The sequence below is a fragment of the Hippocampus bargibanti genome, linkage group LG08 (assembly GCF_051943395.1).
Source record: "Hippocampus bargibanti isolate YZ-2025 linkage group LG08, ASM5194339v1, whole genome shotgun sequence".
Classification (NCBI taxonomy): domain Eukaryota; kingdom Metazoa; phylum Chordata; class Actinopteri; order Syngnathiformes; family Syngnathidae; genus Hippocampus; species Hippocampus bargibanti.
In genome coordinates this window covers 997,022-1,016,178 of record NC_142741.1, presented here as the reverse complement: position 1 = coordinate 1,016,178, position 19,157 = coordinate 997,022, and the positions used below count along the sequence as shown (strand labels likewise).

The 19,157-nt window shown below is 40.0% G+C and overlaps 2 protein-coding genes across 8 annotated transcripts in view; both read left to right on the top strand.

The window, feature by feature from the left end:
- The window catches only part of LOC148894224 (FERM, ARHGEF and pleckstrin domain-containing protein 1), a 40,204-nt gene extending 34,286 nt beyond the window's left edge, over positions 1–5,918 (top strand). For 2 of the 3 annotated variants that reach the window (XM_089002510.1, XM_089002507.1), the window contains 5 exons: positions 520–632; positions 928–1,082; positions 3,602–3,709; positions 4,384–4,535; positions 4,619–5,918. In XM_089002510.1, coding sequence (XP_088858636.1) covers positions 520–632; positions 928–1,082; positions 3,602–3,709; positions 4,384–4,535; positions 4,619–4,694 — 604 coding nt within the window. In that variant the 3' untranslated portion in view covers positions 4,695–5,918. Of the gene's footprint in view, positions 1–519; positions 633–927; positions 1,083–2,252; positions 2,381–3,601; positions 3,710–4,383; positions 4,536–4,618 lie in introns of all 3 variants that reach the window. The other variant, XM_089002508.1, reaches the window with a different exon arrangement.
- A 1,009-nt stretch (positions 5,919–6,927) lies between these two features.
- The window catches only part of LOC148894223 (dedicator of cytokinesis protein 9), a 59,605-nt gene continuing 47,375 nt past the window's right edge, over positions 6,928–19,157 (top strand). The window contains exons 1-2 of one of the 5 annotated variants that reach the window (XM_089001957.1): positions 7,243–7,362; positions 17,456–17,718. In XM_089001957.1, coding sequence (XP_088858083.1) covers positions 17,548–17,718 — 171 coding nt within the window. In that variant the 5' untranslated portion in view covers positions 7,243–7,362; positions 17,456–17,547. Of the gene's footprint in view, positions 7,363–17,455; positions 17,719–19,157 lie in introns of all 5 variants that reach the window. The other 4 variants (XM_089001952.1, XM_089001956.1, XM_089001953.1 and 1 more) reach the window with 4 other exon arrangements.

Below are 19,157 nucleotides of genomic sequence, written 5' to 3'. Positions count from 1 at the left end.
TTAGCTGTCTGTCTAGCTACCTAGCCTGCTATCTATTTGTTATCTATTAGCTAGCTACCTAGCTGGCAATATATTTGCTATCTATTAGCTAGCTATATAGCTGGCTATCTATTAGCTATCTGTCTAGCTAGCTAGCTATGTAGCTGGCTATTTATTAGCTATATGGCTATCTAGCTAGTTAGCTAACTGTCTAGCTGGCTATCTATTAGCTAGCTGGCTAGCTTTCTATCTATTTGAGTTATTTCCGGGTTGAGTGAGTGCATTTGGCTGCCGCTTCTCAACTGCAGAAAAACCGATCCTGTGACTGTAAAGTGACCTTGAGAGTTTTGAAAGGCGCTTAGAAATGTATTATTATTATTATTATTATTTTTATTATTATTGTTGTTGTTATTATAGTCCGGTACGCCTTATACATATATATAAAAGGTTTAAAAATACATTCATTGGGGGTGCGCCTTATACTCCAGTGAAACCTTATACACCGGAAAATGCAGTAGTTTTGTGTATTCTTCCTTGCAGTTCTCTGTCCGAGATGGAAAAGTGGATGGAGGACATTGAGATGGCGGTAGAAATGGCTAAATTCAACAAGGAGCCTTCGTCTGATTTGTTGAACTGCATACTGACTGACAGCAGTAAGTTAACACGCATGAACAGCAATTGGCAAGGATTTTATCTAGCTCGCTAGCTAGATATCGAGATACCTATCTATCTAGCTAGCTACCTAGAAATCTAGCTAGCTAGCTACCTAGAAATTTATCTAGCTGGCTACCTAGAAATCTATCTAGCTAGATATCTATCTATCATTGTTGTATTTACACTGTAAAGAAATTTCAAACGTTGACCCCCCCCCTCTAGCTTTCTTCTCTCCAAACCGTCCCCTTGCGCAGCTAAAAATGTCTGGCTGTAACATCCTCCCGACCTTCCCAGAATCCCCACAGGAGTTGTCAGCAGAAGGAGAGTCAGAAGATGACACGATGACCTCCTCGGAGAGGAACCCCTCTCAGCGCGGTAACACTATGGTGCACGTGTGCTGGCACAGGAACACCAGCGTGGCCATGGTGGATTTTAGCATAGCCACGGAGGTACCGGAAACCAATGTCGAGCTCGTTTGAGCTAACTCCCCCTTTACAATCTCTCTCACCTCCGCCTCGTTTAGCGTTCTGTGTTTCTTCGTGTTTGATTGAGATTTGTGGATTTACGCGGGGGTTTTCCAGGGGGTTCAATATCTTCACTCACCAGTTGGTTTATAAAATTCATGTTTTTGCTGGGTAAGAACTTATCTAGCTAGCTATTCTATATGTACAACACTAGTGCCGATCTATCGAGCTAGCTAGATAGGCGCTAGCTAGCTAGCTCGATGGATAGATGGCTCGCTAGATAGCTAGATGGATAGGCACTAGCTAGATCAGAATCAGAATCATCTTTATTGCCAAGTATGTAGAACACACAAGGAATTTGTTTCCGGTAGAGAGATGGATAGGCGCTAGCTAAATAGATGGATAGGCGCTAGATAGCTAGCTAGATGTATGGATAGGCGCGAGCCAGCTGGATGGATTGGCGCTAGCCAGCTAGATGGATGGATAGGCGCCAGCTAGCTAGCTAGATGGCTAGTTCGTGCCAACTATCTATCGAAGTGCCAGTCCTAAGCTACCTCTTTAGCTATCTAGCTATTTATTGTTGGTCTGTTTCTTTGTTTATTTACAATGAATCGATTGAATTATTATTTCATGAGAATCAAATCCAATATTAAAACATTTTAAAACCGCTATATTATTGCAATCAATATTTGAGATGTCAATTTTATTCCGAATCAGAAAGTCCATCGTTTGCCCATCCAGTTTTAAACACCGAAAATTGCCTCTTGCCATGCTCACCAATTGATTGAAGGCGTTTCACTTTACAACTGGAAACCGTGACGATATTGTCCACCCTGCGCCTGCATGGAAATCCTCCGTCGATGTTCACGGATGGCTGCCTTTAATTTTCCCTTTCTCTCTCCAGCTTCACTCCACGTAACCGTCGCAAAGTCTTTTGGGCGATAAAAAGATGTTTTTAGGACCACATCCTTGGTTTAGCTTTTCCTCTGTCAACCCCCTCGACAGCTTTGCCTGGTTGCGCTATTGACCCTTGCACCTGCATGCCTATGCTTCACCTACTCTGTCTTTGTGTTTCTGTCTTCCCTTCCTCCCTGTCTGTCTGTTTTTTCTCTTCTTCCCCCCCCCCCATCCTCCATTTTATATGTCCAACACAAGAGTGCCCTAGTCCGGTCAGTGAGAATAAGGTGGGGCCGCGAAGTGGCCATGGAGCCGTGCCTCTGTGTGTTATCTGCTGGTACAGAGTACAGAGCCTCTCCTTTAGTGAAGCCTGCAAGAGTTTAGAGGTAAAAGAGAATCACTATCAGAAAACCTTTATTCGTCCCACAATGGGGGACATTTGCAGTCCACAGCAGCAAAAAAAAAAGTCAGGCCAGATAGCACAAGTCTCTTTTGGGTTCATTTGGTAGAGCCTAAAGCAATATTTTCGTATATTGTTTATTGACCCCTTAAAGGACAACCGACACCACTTTTTTGTTTCCTAACTGACATCAGAACGTTTTATAGCATCTAAAATAGCCAAAACACGCAGGCTGATATTTTTAGTCAAATGAAAAACACCAATAAAAATGAGTTAAAGTGTCCCAAAACTACTTCAAAATGACCTCAGAGATGGCGAGTTTCAGAAGGTCACGCCCCCTTGTTCGTGATGTCACGCCAAGACGTCTTGCCTTGCTCCAGAATCAAAACAATGGCTTCAGATTGGGCGAAGATGCTTTCTTGTTATGAATATGATTCAAATAATTCTGAAGAGGAAAGCATAAATGTTTGCCATCGATTCAAGAAGTCCTTCAGTATCAATTCGAGCTGTCTGGACTCCAATGTAGCGCCCAGAAAATGCACAAGATGGCGCACAAACTCAGTTGGAAATGGGCTGATTTGTCCGCTCACACCTTCTTTATGCGTGTCACCGCAATTAATTTCACAACGAGCTCTACTTTGAATTTGTGTCAACTAGTAGCAAATAGTAGTCTTGATGCAACACACAACGATTCACTATTGTGTTATCTCTGTGTTTTCCTTCGAATGTTGCCATCAACACGGATCAACACTGTGTTTTCAGACCAAACAAAAGTACCCAAAATGCATTGTGTGTCACTTTCTCGGTCAGGGGCGTTCCCTCCGTGACGTCACGTCGGGCATCGTCATCAACTCGAAGATCGACTTCCTGAATATTCAGTGCAAGTCTTAAAACGTAAAATATATCTTTTTTTCCGGTGGAATCTTTGTCAAATACGCTCAGTAGAAGTCATTTGACAAATTATGGATGCAACATGTGCAGAGGTGTCGGTTGTCCTTTAAAATAATGAAAAAAATCACATTTGCGGGAACTGCTGCTGAGTATGTCTGAGGTTCAACCACATCAGTATTGAAAAACTCCAAATAATTGTCACATAATGGACTGACGTGTTAGTGTTCGTCCATCCAAGTTAACATTAAAATATTGGCATCAAAGCACATTTCCTCATCCCTTTAATAATTCTATTTGTGATGTTTTTTTTTTCTAGAACCAGCTGTCGGGCAACCTTCTGCGCAAGTTCAAGAACAGCAACGGCTGGCAGAAGTTGTGGGTGGTCTTCACCAACTTTAGCTTGTTTTTCTACAAGTCGCACCAGGTGATGACCTCACAACGTCCATTCCTTGCGCTCTTCATGTTCATTTCTCAGTCTTGTTCCTTCTCATGAAAGTGCGTTATGGATAGTTGAGTGAGCCAAAACATTTTCTAGCAGTTAGCTAGTAGACGTTAGCAAACTACATGAATAAGCAGTTGAACTTGTTGCTAATTTTCTATACCACACCACGTAATTGTCAAAGGCTAAAACCAAAAAGGCTGTTTTTCCTGATAAGAATGGCAGATTTGTGGTTCAGTAGCACTTCCTGAGGACAAAAAATGGCGGCTTGTTGTAATTCCTAAAAACAAAGTCAAGTCAAAGTTAGCTTTATTGTCAAATATGCTAATATGCATGACATGTCCTCTAAAGGACAACCGACATCACGGGCTGATTAATTCCTTACACGGAGCTTTGTCGCCATCTTCTGCGGCTTTTTGGTGCTACACAAAGTTTTCAGACCAAACAAAGTACAGCAAAATGCATTGACGTGATGGAAGGACTGCTACAATATGTCCTTTTTTCGGTCAGGGGCGTTCCTTCAGTGACGTAACGTGAGGTTGTCCTTTAATTGGACCTTGTTATTCTCATTCCTTCTAGCATTTAAAATATGTTATTTTGTCTGGTTAACACACCCAAAAAGTATTTGCGCTTCATTGGGATGTTTCTCCTCCTTTCAGGATGATTATCCACTGGCCAGCCTTCCCCTTTTGGGTTATTCTGTCACCATTCCTTCCGAGTCCGAGAATATCCACAAGGATTATGTCTTTAAACTCCATTTCAAGTCCCACGTCTACTACTTCCGATCGGAGAGCGAATACACATTCGAAAGGTAACCTCGGATGGAATTGGCGTGTGGCTCAGATGGTTCATGAGGCTTTTTTTTTTTTTTTTTTTTTTTTACGTCGGCTTCAGGTGGATGGAAGTGATCCGCAGCGCAACAGCCCCCTCGTGTCGCCATCGGGTGCTGAACAACAAAGATCATCATTGATTTGGGACTTCATTTTCATACATGTGGAACATCTGCCGTCCATTTGCTGGTGCTTTTTTTTTTTTTTACAGTTCTAAAATGGTGGCACGTCCGCTGGTTTCGACTGCATCGGAGACTGCATTTCTTCTTCTTTTGGCATTTTTTTTAATAGCTCAACTCTGAAATATTTTGAAAGGATGTCATTTTATACCATTTTGTACTAATCACACTCACTTCTATGCCTCGATTGGATTTTTCACTTCACTCTCCCCTTTTTTGGTCATTCGCTTTGCAGGAAATTTCGCTTGTAGTGCCAAAAAAATGATGTCACACTCCTTGTTTTTTTTCTTTTACCTTTACGGTACTCGTCTGTGTAAGCTCTCAGTCATACAGGAATGGTCCATCGATGAAAAGGTTTCTTCAGCCATCATCTATACTTCTTTGAAGGTGTCGGGACGTTTCGCTTCTTATCCAAGAAGCTTCGTCAGCAAACTAAAGTCTTACTGGTAGTTTCGGCCATATACAGTGAGACCTCAACTTTTCGTCTTACAAACGTCAAATTTCTGAAAATTAAACCTTATAATAAGCACTATTTTCATAATACACACCCACCACGGCTGGCGGAGTGATCTTCGGCGGAAGCACACGACCGAACAGCACCAGAGGTTAAGTTACCAACAGTCCTTATGGAAGGTGACTCTCCTTCCACTTTATTTTACAGCACAGTTTATTTCTTTAATTACAGTCGTCATGTAATGTGCTCACTTTCCAAACAGCAATTCCCTTTGACCTTCGACCTCCAACGCCATTCCATCAAGCCATAAATGACCATCACAAATGTAAATAAAGTGACTTTATGATACAATGCAGTGTATTTCTTTCATTACAATACAATAGCACATTTATTATACATAGAATAAGGTATGTTGTGTGTAGTTTTAAGGCTTATTTAGTTGAAAAGTATATTTTATGGAAACCCGGGAACGGATTATTCCCATTTTAATGGTTTCCAATGGGAATTTTGTTTTTGAGATACACACTTTTCGCCTTACACACTCTGTCTGGGAACCAGTTAAGTTCGTAAGTTAAGGTCTCACTGTATATGTATATATCCCTACTGTCCAGACGTGGCTATGGTTGGTCCCTGCTCTCAGAGTTTCATTTTTAGTGGTTTAAATGTGATCATGTCAAAAGTATGGAACAGAAAGCTTTACATAAGCAATTATAAATTAATATCAAATTAGATTCTGATTTCACTTCATTTTGGTCAGTGTTGAATCAACTGCTTTTAGGTTATTCCGACAGTCACCTGTAGGCGTCGGTATTGACCAAGAAATTAGAAATGAAATGTATTGCTGTATTTTTAATATAATTATTACAGGGGGAAATTGAGTGGGTGGCTGCTGACAGTAGTATCCATACATGCTGTGGCTCAATATGACTTCACATATAAGGCGCAGCGTCATCTTTTGAAGAAAATGAAGGCTTTTGGGTGTACACTGAAAAATACGGTCATTGTTCTCACTCTTTTGCCAATCAGCACGTTTAGCTTTGATGTCGATTTGTTGCATTGTTCAGTGTGACTTTTTAAGTTTAATCATGAAAAAAAAACACCGAAAATCTTTAAACTTTCAAACGTAAGGAAGAGACTGAAGAAAAAATAAGGTTGGCAAGATTCTGACTTTTTTTCTCAGGATTAGGATTTTAACGTGAATTTATTCTCAAAATTCTGACTTTATTCTCGGATTAATGACTTTAAAGTGAGAATTTTGACTTTATTCTCAGGATTGGATTGGATATGCCTTTATTAGTCTCACAGTGGAGAAATTTACATTTCACAGCAGCAAAGTGATGAAAGGAATGAAAGGATGACTTTCAAGTGAGATTTAAGGCGGAATTTTGAGAATAAAGTCATAATTCTCGCTTTAAAGTGAGAATTCTCACTTTAAAGTCAGAATTCCGACAATAAAATCAGAATTTTGCCACGCTTATTTTTACTCTTCACTGGCCCTAATCCTCTTCCTTACAAACGGTTAATGTCATATTAAAAATGATTGAAATTTATTTGAGCACCCATAACGTGATGAAAGGTCATTGGAGTCTTTTTTTTTACTTTCTAAATGTTACGTAAAATAAAAAAAGCTTTCCATTGATGGAATGTCGTTTACGGGTCCAGTCTGCAGGCTGTGAAAGCGAAGAAGCGTACACCCAAAAAAGTGGGAGGAGCACAGCGAAACTACGACGGGATTTGACGCCTCCTGTTTGCAACTCGACGGCCAATGACACCCTTGAAAACGAGCACACTTCAAATGGCAACCATGATTCAAACCAACAAACTCGACAGCTCAACTTGAAGGCGATAAAAAAAAACGTCCTGGACTGAAAAGAGGAGGAAAAAAATGGGAATGATTGCGTCACTGCACGATCCGGTTTGCAACTCGTGGTGCCCGTTGAAAGGAGATGGCAAAGACGGATTAGCCGACGATTAATTCCCCCGCTACATTTGCCTCCATGCCCTTTGAGGATTTTTAATTTTTAATTGTTATTTCACTTTTTTTTACCAAGTCCGGCGATGTCAACTTTCGCTCAACCGGAAACCAGGAAGTTTACTCGGGGTTTAGGGAAACCCGGGACGGCCGCCGAGCTTCGGCAAAGTGTGTCGGAGGTGGTCAGAACCTCCGTGTTGGTGGTAAGTGAACGCCTCAATTTCGTCTTTTCTGTGTGCATCGTAGCTTGCTTTGATTGTCATATTTGTCATATTGTGTCGTTGAAAGATGTCATAAATCCAAGAAGGAAAATGCAATGCAAGCATCTGACCTCAAAGCAGCAGAGTCACATCATCGTAATTGGGTGGAGTGGCTGAGAACACGAATTGATGTTTGAATGGGGAGGGCTTGTTGTTGTCATATTGACATTATTTACTCCCTGGTGTTTTCTACTAGCTTTCTAACTGCTTTATTTTTTTCCTGTATATGATAATAAGAATACATTTCATTTATAAGCGCCTTTCAAAACTCTCAAATCAGGATACGTTTTTCTGTGGGCGAGCAGCGGCAGCCACACGCGCCAGCGTTCACTCAACCTGGAATTAAATAGAAAGCTAGCTAGCCAGCTAGTAGATAGCTAATAGATAGCCAAGAGATAGCTTGCTAGATAGCTGGCCACCTAGATAGCTGTATAACTAGCTAGATAGTTAGTTAGCTAATACACTGAATGTCACTAAAATACAGATAGAAAGCTAGCTAGCCAGCTAGTAGATAGCTAATAGATAGCCAAGAGATAGCTTGCTAGATAGCTGGCCACATAGATAGCTGTATAACTAGCTAGATAGTTAGTTAGCTAATACACTGAATGTCACTAAAATACAGATAGAAAGCTAGCTAGCCAGCTAGTAGATAGCCAACAGATAGCTCACTAGATAGCTAGCCACCTAGATAGCTCGCTAGATAGCTAGCCACCTAGATAGCTCGCTAGATAGCAAGATAGTTAGCTAATACACTGAATGTCACTAAAATACACAGATAGAAAGCTAGCTAGCCAGCTAGTAGATGGTTAATATATAGCCAACAGATAGCTAGATAGCTAGCCACTTAGCTATATAATTAAAAGATAGCTAGCTAGATAGCTAGTTAGCTAATACACTGAATGTCACCAATTAAATTAATAATAATAATAATCCCTTTGCTTTCTTAAAACTATCCTGGTCACTTTACAGTCACAGGATAAGTTTTTCTGTGGGTGAGCAGCGGCTAGCTAACTATCTATTAGCTAGCTGGATGGTTGGCTGGTTATCTATTAGCTATCTGTTAGATATCTTGCTAGCTAGCTGCCAATCTATTAGCTATCTATCCATCAAGCAAGCTAGCTTTCTTCATGAACTTCCTCTCCAAATATTCTGATGTGGTTTCCATGGTGATTCCCTGACATAACTGAAAACAAAAAAAATCCAAGTATTCATCAACAGTGACTATTGCAATATTTGTGGGACGGTTACCCATAGTTTGATGACTACAGTATCACTTTTCCATCGGGGTATTCTCGGAAGGAGTTGCTAAGTAACCGAAATGGACACCATCTTGTCATAGGAATCCCAAACGTCCAAACACACCTTGATATTATTTATTCATTGTCACTCCGGCGCATATTGCTAAACAATCAATCAAATTGAAATCTACTCAAAAAAAAACTTTGAATGGTTGTTGCGAGGCTGCCTTTCATATTCAAAGTAGAGCTCGTTGTGAAATTAATTGCGGTGACACGCATAAAGAAGGTGTGAGTGGACACAAATTCCCATTGGACAAATCAGCCCATTTCCAACGGAGCTTGTGCGCCATCTTGTGCATTTTCTGGGCGCTACATTGAAGTCCAGACGGCTCCAATTGATACGGAAGGACTTCTTGAATCGATGGCAAACATTTATGCTTTCCTCTTCAGAACTATTTGAATCATATTCATAACTGGATGAGTAACAAGAAAGGATCTTTTTCCGAATCTGAAGTCATTGTTTTGATTCTGGAGCAAAGCAGTTTGTGAAGGAGTATCCTGGCGTGACGGCACGAACAAGGGGGCGGGACTTCTGAATCCGCCCAGTTTTCGTGCTGATTTTGTGGCAGTTTTGGGACACTTTAAGTCCTTTTTATTGGTGTTTTGCATTTGATCAGAAATATCAGCCGGCGTGTTTTAGGCATTTTAGATGCTATCAAACGTTTTCAAATTTACAAAAATGGTGTCGGTTGTCCTTTAAATGTATTGCTTTTGTTGCGGTAATCTCCCCGTGTCCACTAATGGGCCGTACAATCTACCCGAGGGTCCAAATCACTTGACGATCACTGAATGGTATCTTTGTCCTTCTTACTGATGGAAATAAAAGTGGTTGACTGCAGTTGGAAATTTTAAGCGACAGTATGCGGTTTATTGAACAGCTAGGTTCCGCTTATGTAATTGTCATCAATAATCTGCCTCCCAACTCACGCTGCTACGAAAACAACCTCAGCCTTCCCTGCACTTTTTTTTTGGAGTGAGGCAATGGACCCTCCGCACCCTGCCCACCACCTTTTCCAGTGACTCCCTCAGGCAGACTCTAGCGATCCATGCGCACCAAATCTTGCAGACATTCAAATAACTTCTACCCCCCGTCGCTATTAACTCTCTAAACAGTAACCCAAATATAACTGTGTAGTGCCTCTTTGCAATTTTTCATGATGATACTAGTGCAGCGTTGTCTACCGGAGACAAATTCCTTATTATTGGCGTCAACCGTTCTCGACTGTACATGTCCGTCTGATCATTCGCACAGATCGAATTCGTGTTCTCACAAGTTTGGCGAGCTAAGTATGTGAGTCACTATATTCCCTAAATGGTCCAACATTGAGCGTCTACAACCGAGATTGCACAAGTGCCGCAAGCGCGCAACTTGCTATGCTAACGTTGTCAGCGTTTGGAGCTCACGGCAACGTTGCAGGACTCAGCACGTCCCGCGCTGTGATTTTGTTGTTCTGCTTCAGCATCGTCCATTAGGAAGTCTTCGGCAACTCTCCGTATTGAATTGGATTAGCCTTTATTAGTCTCGCAGTGGAAACATTTACATTTCACTGCCGCAAAATGATGAAAAGAAGAGGAAAGGAAAGGAAGAAGTAGAAAAACCAAATACAAGAGCTGCTGTAAAGGCAGCCGCTCTCGCCACAGCATCTTAAAGTCAAAACAACAACATAAAACTAAATAACAACACCCACTTTGTTGCATGAAGCAGTTCTAGATGGAAGAGGAGAGGATCAAAGCATCCTTTTCATCAGTGGATCAGGGACATCATGGTGAGATGTGCACACGTCTGCTGCAAGCTAAATGTTGAACGCAAACACAAAGCTGTAGCATCCATTAACAAAAAGAGACTGTCTTACATCTGCTGTCCCACGTCAATCCGCTTCAATTCCAAGCCGCGACAGTTCCACACACGCACCGAGAGCATTTGTTGACGGCTGCCATCTTGGACTTCATTGTATTCGTATTAACGCTCCGTCGTCGTGCTGGAAAATAGTTTTAATGAGATGAGATGTCATGTCACAAAACAACCCAAGTTGATTCCGTTGAGGTTTGCTATTTTTTTGAGTCACACACACTGTTAGCGGCGTCGTCGCTGCTAATTTTAGCAATTTGTTCAAAAACTATCCAAAAGTCCATCATTTAAACATTCCTTCTTTATTATAACCTTGTTCTTCTGGGAATACCGTTGAAAAGATTTAAATGCCAGGTTGTCGTTTAACGCTCTCCCTCAGCAGCCTTGTCAACCCAAAGAAGCCTTTTTTTAGCCTCAAGCTACTTCAAAGTATCAAATAAACGGTGCCCTTGTGAACCCGCAGCGCACATCGTACGTATATCCTCCTCTTGGCATGGAACCAGCCAACGAGTGAGGTTATATGAGAACATACGTGAGCCGTTAGCTTGGCCTGATGTTACTAATTCATGAGTGTTTTCACGAGTCATCCTGTTAGCTTGTTAGCTATGAGTTGAAACTGCTCAACCCGGTTCAATTGTTTTGCGTCATGAGATTAATATCATTGAATTAAAACCCTGCCGACCCCCTAGAAGGCCTTTAATATGTACATGAAGCCCATACAGCCCATCCCCGCCGACTGCCCGACTACAAAATGGCTACCACATTTCCATTGAAGTCAATGTATGTTTTCTTTTCTTCCAGGAGGCGTATGTATTTACCCTCCCAGCCCAGTGAGTGGTTGTGTGTTGCATCAAGACTACTATTTGATACTAGTTGACACAAATTCCCAGCAGACAAATCAGCCCATTTCCAACGGAGCTTGGGCGCCATCTTGTGCATTTTCTGGGCGCTACATTGGAGTCCCAACGGCTTGAATTGATACGGAAGGACTTCTTGAATCGATTGCAAACATTTATGCTTTCCTCTTCAGAACTATTTGCATCATATTCATAACTGGATGAGGAACAAGAAAGCATCTTCTCCAAATCTGAAGCCATTGTTTTGATTCTGGAGCAAGGCAGTTTGTAAAGGAGTATACTGGCGTGACATCACGAACAAGGGGGCGGGACCTTCTGAAACTCGGCATCTCCGAGGTCATTTTGAAGTAATTTTTGGGACACTTGAAGTCATTTTTATTGGTGTTTTGCATTTGACTAAAAATATCATCCTGCGTGTTTTGAGTATTTTAGATGCTATAAAACGTTTTTTGGATGTCAGTTAAGAAACAAAAAAATGGTGTCGGTTGTCCTTCGAGAAGTAATAGTTCAACTTGTTGTTATTCATTGTGGATTTCCCATGAAAGAATGTTTTGGAAACTCTTCTGTGCCCTTTTTTGTTTTTTGGTGACAACTCGTCAATTAGGCGCTGCTCCTTTTTGCTAACGTGTCTTTTTTTTTCATGCTGAATGAAAGGTAATCCCCGTAAAACCTCGTGAGCTGGTGCTTTTTACGTTTGTGCGCTGAACGGTGATGCGACCCGCCAGAGGGGTTGCTCTCCAAATGATTTCTCAGCAGGGCAGACGCATAGTTGACATTCTTTCATCTGACGCTGCGGTTGTTGAGTCTTAGGACAAGGAGGGGCAAGACACAGGCGGATCGTTTTGTCCTGCCAACTTGTTACCTCGCTGTCGATGCAGACACGCGGAAAAGTCTCCAACTTGGCGTGTCAGAAAAGTTCCAGGAGTGATTCTGTCCCCCCAAAAAATGTTTGTTTTGACTGTATTTTGTAAGTGTGATACAACTTGTTGGATTATTGCATCAGTTTGATCACGCTCTTCAATGGCGAGGAGCATCTTTGACAGTTTTTGCCACAGGGCCAAAAGATCAACTGACACATCATGAGATCATGCGGAATTCCCTATTTATTTATCTATTTATTTATTTTATCTTTATTTATTTTGTATTCTTTTATGTAGTCATTTATTTATTTATGTATTTATTTATTTTTATTTATTTTTTATTCTTTTATGTAGTTGTTTATTTATTCACTCATTTGTGTATTTGTTTGTTTGTTTATTTATTTGTTCATTTATTTTTATATTTATCTATAGCTTTATTCATGTGTTTATTTATTTATCTATCTATTTATTTATTTATTTATTTTTATTCTTTTATGTAGTCGTTTATTTATTCATTTACTTATTTATTTGTTTCCGAATGTATTTATTTATTTATTTGTTTGTTTATTTATTTATTTATGTTCGTTCGCTTATGTTCATTATTATTATTATGATTATTATTACGATTATTCTTACAATTATTATTATTATGATTATGGATGATGATGCTGATGATGGATTATTATTATTATTATTATTATTATTATTATTATTATTAAATATACCATATAAAAGCATATGTAATTGTATTACTGTAATCATTGGGACCGCCTTACCCAATCTCGACGTCTTAAAACACACGGCAAGAATCAAAACAAGGGCGCGGAAAAAAATCCTACTGGACCCTTCGCACCCTGCCCACCACCTTTTCCAGCGACTCTTCATCAGGCAGGCGCTACCGATCCATGCGCACCAAATTCAGCAGATATTTAAACAGGTTATTCAGTACGAAACAGTAACTGAAATATGACTGTTTAGTGCCTCTTTGCAATTTTTTTTATGATGATACTAGTGTTGCGCGTTCTACCGGGGACAAATTCCCTGTGTGTTTTACATACTCGGCCAATAAAAATGATTTTGATTTTGATTCGACATAAGGTGGCTGTGCTATTTACAACGTATAAGTCCAGTTTCATTTCATTGTTTGACTACTTTCTTGTATTCGTAGTAAAGTGACATTGCTTTGGAGACTCCAACATGGCACTACGTTGGCTTCATTGTGTCCTGTTTATTTTTAGCGGGAGGGTTCCACCCTAAAGCCGCGGAAGTAATACCCCCCTCTGTTTTGGTCCCTAGGGATAAATCAACCAAAATATCATGTTCAGGAAAGAGGATGCGGTTGCTCTTGTGTTTGTTTTCCCCACATTGACAGGATAACCTGACATTCTTATTTCGATACTCCTGTTTCATGTCCAGTTTTTGGGAAATTCCTGGTCTCTGTTTGCAGCCCACCTCATGTGCACAGTTTAGGGATTGGTGGTTATAAAACTCAACCTATCCCGTTGACCTTTTAAATGTGAAAATGCAGTGAGACCTCGGATTACGAACCCCTTGGTTTACGAACGTTTCGCTTTACGAACGTTAAATTTATGAACATTTTACCTTGGCATACGAACTATTTTTCGGGATACACACGGAGCGCCACAATGAGTGATGTGTCGTTTGCGAACGAGCCCCTTCTAACAATAAAATGGCAGCCAATTCATTTTTATCCTCTATTCCCCGCCCCCAGTCTTCGGTTAAAACCACATGATTGGTCAAGAACGCAGCAGTGAGGGGGGAGGTTAAACATGAAAGAGACAGGGAGACAATAGAGAGAGAGTGATAAAATGGATAGAAAACAGTGAAAGTTGGACTCGTTTCAATTGTCGATAGTTCAAAAGCAGAGTGCAGACTGCAAGGTTAAAATATCCCATCAACCAGGCTCCTCAAATAACCCGCACAAGCCATCTGTACATTTGATGCAAAAAGCATAAATAAAAATTGATGAGGAACAAGGTAAAATTATGGCCGAGAAAGCATCTCCAAGGATCATTCCTCAAATGTCCCCATTGTGGGAGGAATAAAGGTTTTCTGATTCTGAATCTGATTCCTCAAGATGGTGAAAGAAGAAGGCTGTGTTCCTCATCAAGTGTTTAATGCTGATGAAACCCGCCACTCCATTCCATCAAGCCATTAACGACCATCACAAAGGTCAATAAAACCACTTTATTATACGGTACTGTTTATTTCTTTAATTATAATACCATAGCACATTTCTTATACATAAAATAAGGTATATTTTGTGTAGTTTGAAGGCTTAGAAAATTAGAAAATTATGTTTTATGGGCACCTGGGAACGGATTATTCTCATTTTAATGGTTTCTGATGGGAAATTAATTCTTGGGATACACACTTTTTGCCTTACAAACTGTCTGGAAACCAATTAAGTTCGTAAGCCAAGGTATCACTGTAGTGGGAAAAACGGCTTTGTTTTAACTTGGGTTTTAAACACGCACACACACACACACACTCATCAGCAGGAAACAGCCGCTTCCCCTTTTTGAGGTCCTTCTATGGTCGTGCCTGAGAGCTCCCCCCGTTTTATGTGCTTTGTGGTGGATGGTATGGGAACCCTTGTAAGGATAATGGATGGATGGATGATGCAATGATCATATTGGTTGGCAATAAGTAGTGAAATTATGCAAAATTGATTGCATAATGTTATTACAGACCCCTGCTAGCTGCTTTTCGTTAATCCAAATCAACAGACATTTTTCAACTTCTTCTATTGCCTGAAACCGTCGCTTAGACTGTACATGGTGACCTCCAATAAGTATTCATGTATTTATTACAGACACATAAACCGCCCCTCCCCAATGACATCAGGCCGGCTTGCACATTGAGTCATGAAAGTAGTAGTTTTATGAGCACATGGAACGTAATGTCATGTGTATGTGCAGTGAGGTAGTAGGCCAGATGGAAGATGATACGAGGGCGCGTTACTTCCGAGCCGCGGTTCACAGGCCCGCTGGCAGTGTTGCAGTAATCTATGCCGCCGCTGCTCTTATCTCCTGTGCAGCTGCTGCAGATTTAAGCAGAGCGACGCAGTGGCCTGACTGTCAGTTTCCACGCTCGATAGAGGACAGGATAGCTCGACATCCAATGTCAGTCAGACAGAACGACTGATCGATCGATCGATCATGAACGAATGAATAATAATAGTAACAGTAGTAATAATAATAATATCGATCTTCTCTGCCTGTTTTGGCTCTCATTTGTTCTTTTTGTTGTTTTTTTGTTGTTCTTGTGTCTATTTCTTATTGTTCTTCCTCGTATGCATCTTGCAGCTGAAGCCAGAAAAGGAATGAGATAGTGAGAGTATGAAAGACAAACCACGGGTCTTGTTTTTGTGTTTGTTAGCATTGTTGTGCGTTAGCAATACATTGACAGAAGGTAAGACGCACGCTGCTATATTTCTTAGCACTCAGTAAAACATAATAAGTCTCCTTCTACTCTGCCAGGGAGCCTCTGCTTGTATTTCTTGAATTTGTTTCACCGTACAGTCAAATGTAGTTCAGTGTGCCAAGCTACTGAAATATTAACAGAGCGACAGCATGCAGGAAGGCCTGCATAGAAGGTCACATTCGCTCTAACCCATTTATTTCTTACTTGTAAAAAGGAGGAGTCATGTGATTCGCGACTATACTGACTTATGTTTATGCCATTATTTTATGTATTTTTTTGTTGACTTTTGCGACGCTGTTGAGAAAAAAAATTAATGTGATGAAATGGAGGAAATTAAAGCAAAATATTGAGGGACATTTATTCATATTACACATCTCCTACACTAGTTAATTCAATGTGCCTCACAAAGTTAAAACGCAACATTTTGTGGAGTTTTAACAGCAAGCAGGCATTAAATTATGAAATAAATAAACAGATAAATAAATATAAGCATATAAATACAAATAAATAATGTAAGTGTAGAAAAATATGATTAAAAATAATCGTCTGTCTGTCTGTCATTTTTCTATCTATCAATATCGTTATCGAATAAATAATAAGTATAGATTTATAAACAGATAAATGCATACATACATATATGCATATATAAATGAATACATGTCTAAATTGATAAGTAGATAAATAATATATATATGTATATATATATGAATAAATTATGTATATAGATGATGGATAAATAAATATATAAATTGCTAAATAGATAATACATACAGATACATACATATAGACACATATAAATAAACAAAGGTATAAATTGATAAGTAGATAAATGAATAAATAAATATACATATATAAATAAAAAAATATAAAGAGATGGATGGATAAATAAATATATAGATTGATAAATAAATACATACACATATACCGCACAAAAAAAATCCTGTGACTGTAAAGTGTCCTTGAGAGTTTTGAAAGGCGCTTAGAAATGACATGTTATTATTATTATAAATAAATAAATGCGTAAATTGATAAGTAAATAAATAAATAAATAAATAAATAGATAAATAAATACATGGATAAGTACGTAAATAAAAAAAATTATAGATGGATAAATGAATACATTGATAAATTGACAAAAAAATACATATACAAATAAATAAATATATCAATAGCCAAATAAATATATCCATATATGAATAAATCAATCAATAAATAAATAAATAAATTGACAAATAAGCAAAAATAAATAATTAGATATATCAATTGCTAAATATATATATATCCATAAATACATAAATAAAAACATAAATACCGAAACAATTAAAAGGCATTGTACATCTAAAAGAATATACAGTGAAAGAATATCATTTTGGAAGAAATGCTCTGAGGAACCTCAATCATTGAAAACACATGACACACGTGCTGCCTACCAAAGTAAAAGTAAAAGAAAACGCAAAAGCAAACAAGCTCTCTTTGATTCATCAACAAACAATTCTGCATGTGAGGCTGCTACAGCGCACGCTCACTTTCATCCTTCGTCCTTCCCATCCTCCCTCCCTCGCTTACTCGCTCTCTCGCTCGCTCGCTTGCTGACCGGCTTATTTCGAAGCCACCAACAAATAGAACCGGGCTCTGCTCTCTCCTCTTTGCGTCTGTATTCATTCATTCATTCTCAGCACTTTGGGCTTCTCGCCGCTCTGACGGGTCACCGTCATTGCTTTACAGATGTGTCAAATCATGGAGCATCGGGGAAAAGGATACAAAAGTGGATCCTTCGTAGGCTCTCCTGACTGATTCCCGGTTTGCGACCCGGAGGAATGGGGTGCACCACCAGTACGGTGGTTTTTGATGGCTTGCGAAGCGTCTTGGAGAGGAACTGTAGCGGCTACATCTGTAAAGGCGCCGCCAAGCCCCTCGGGCCGTCTGAGGTTGAGCGAGCGCTGAGTCGGAGGGAGTCTCGTATCTTTCCCACACCGAGGCTTCTTAAGGTGTGTATCGGGAAAAAAAAAATTGTACTTCCAAACACTTTTGCATATTGTTGGTTGATAACAGTGCTTGTCAGGGGGGAATTTTGTATTCATTTTCTGTCAATTCCATTCAATTTTCATCATACCGGTGATTATTTGTCGTTTTGATCCTTGAAGTCAATAATAATAATGTGACTGAAACTATGAACAAGTATAACAATGTATATTGAATGTCTTATAGTTGTACAGTGATACCTTGGCTTACAAACTTAATTGGGTCCCAGACAGTGTGTAAGGCGAAAAGTGTGTATCCCAAAAATTAATTTCCTATAGGAAACCATTAAAATGAAAATAATCCGTTCCCAGGTCTCCATAACACCTACATTTCTAATTTTCTAAGCCTTCAAACTCCACAAAATATACCTTATTTTATGTAGAATAAATGTGCTATGGTATTATAATTAAAGAAATAAACTGTACTGTATAATAAAGTGGTTTTATTGACCTTTGTGATGGTCGTTGATGGCTTGATGGAATGGATCGGCCGCTTTCATCAGCATTAAACGCTTGATGAGGAACGTAGCCTTCTTTCACCATCTTGAGGAATGAGCCCTTGTAGGCGCTTTCTCTGCGATCATTTTACCTTGTTCCTCATCAATTGTGTTCTGTTTAGCTGGCTTGATAGCTTTTTGCATCAAGTGTACAGAGGGCTTTGCGGGTTATTTGTGGAGCCTGATTGATGGGAATTTTAACCTTGCAGTCGACACTTTGCTTTTGAACTATCAAAGTTGAAACGAGTCCAAATGTCACTGTTATTATCACAAAAACAAAATCCAGCCGATTCAGCTTGACAAGTCGGCGTTAATAAGAGTGTATAAAATATAGGGCAGTTGGAATGCTAGATCTTACTTTGCGCTAAGCGCTACACGGGTTAAAGCCTCTGCTCGCTGGCATGGGCGCTAAGGATGAGGAGCGGCCGGTTAGCGACGGGGCTATAGAGGTCTCTCTGTGTCCTGGAAATCAATCGCCATTCTTCATCTGCTTGGCCACGCCACTCCGTATTCCGTACCAGTTTGTCTTGCGTACAGTATGCGGCTCCTCCATCAGCAGAAATCCGAGTGACAGAGTGGGGGGGGGAGGTGGAATTAGGTCAAGGGCGCTGTTAGCTTCGGGAAGGTCTTATTATGTAGATGGGGGGTGGGGTGAGGGGTCAATTAATCCCCCGTCAGCCATCTTGCGAATCGATAGTTAAATGTGAGCGCGCACTGATGCATCTGTGACTCATCACATTAGACGCCATTTGCGTCAAAGTTGGCGTGTACCTTTTTCACCTTGGCAATCCATTAGGGCAGAATATGAGATGGTATAAACAAGTGGCGTCAAACCACGGCCCGTGGGCCACATACGGACCATTAGGCTCTTTAATCCGGTCCACCGAACTTGCCCAAATTATAGTAAAA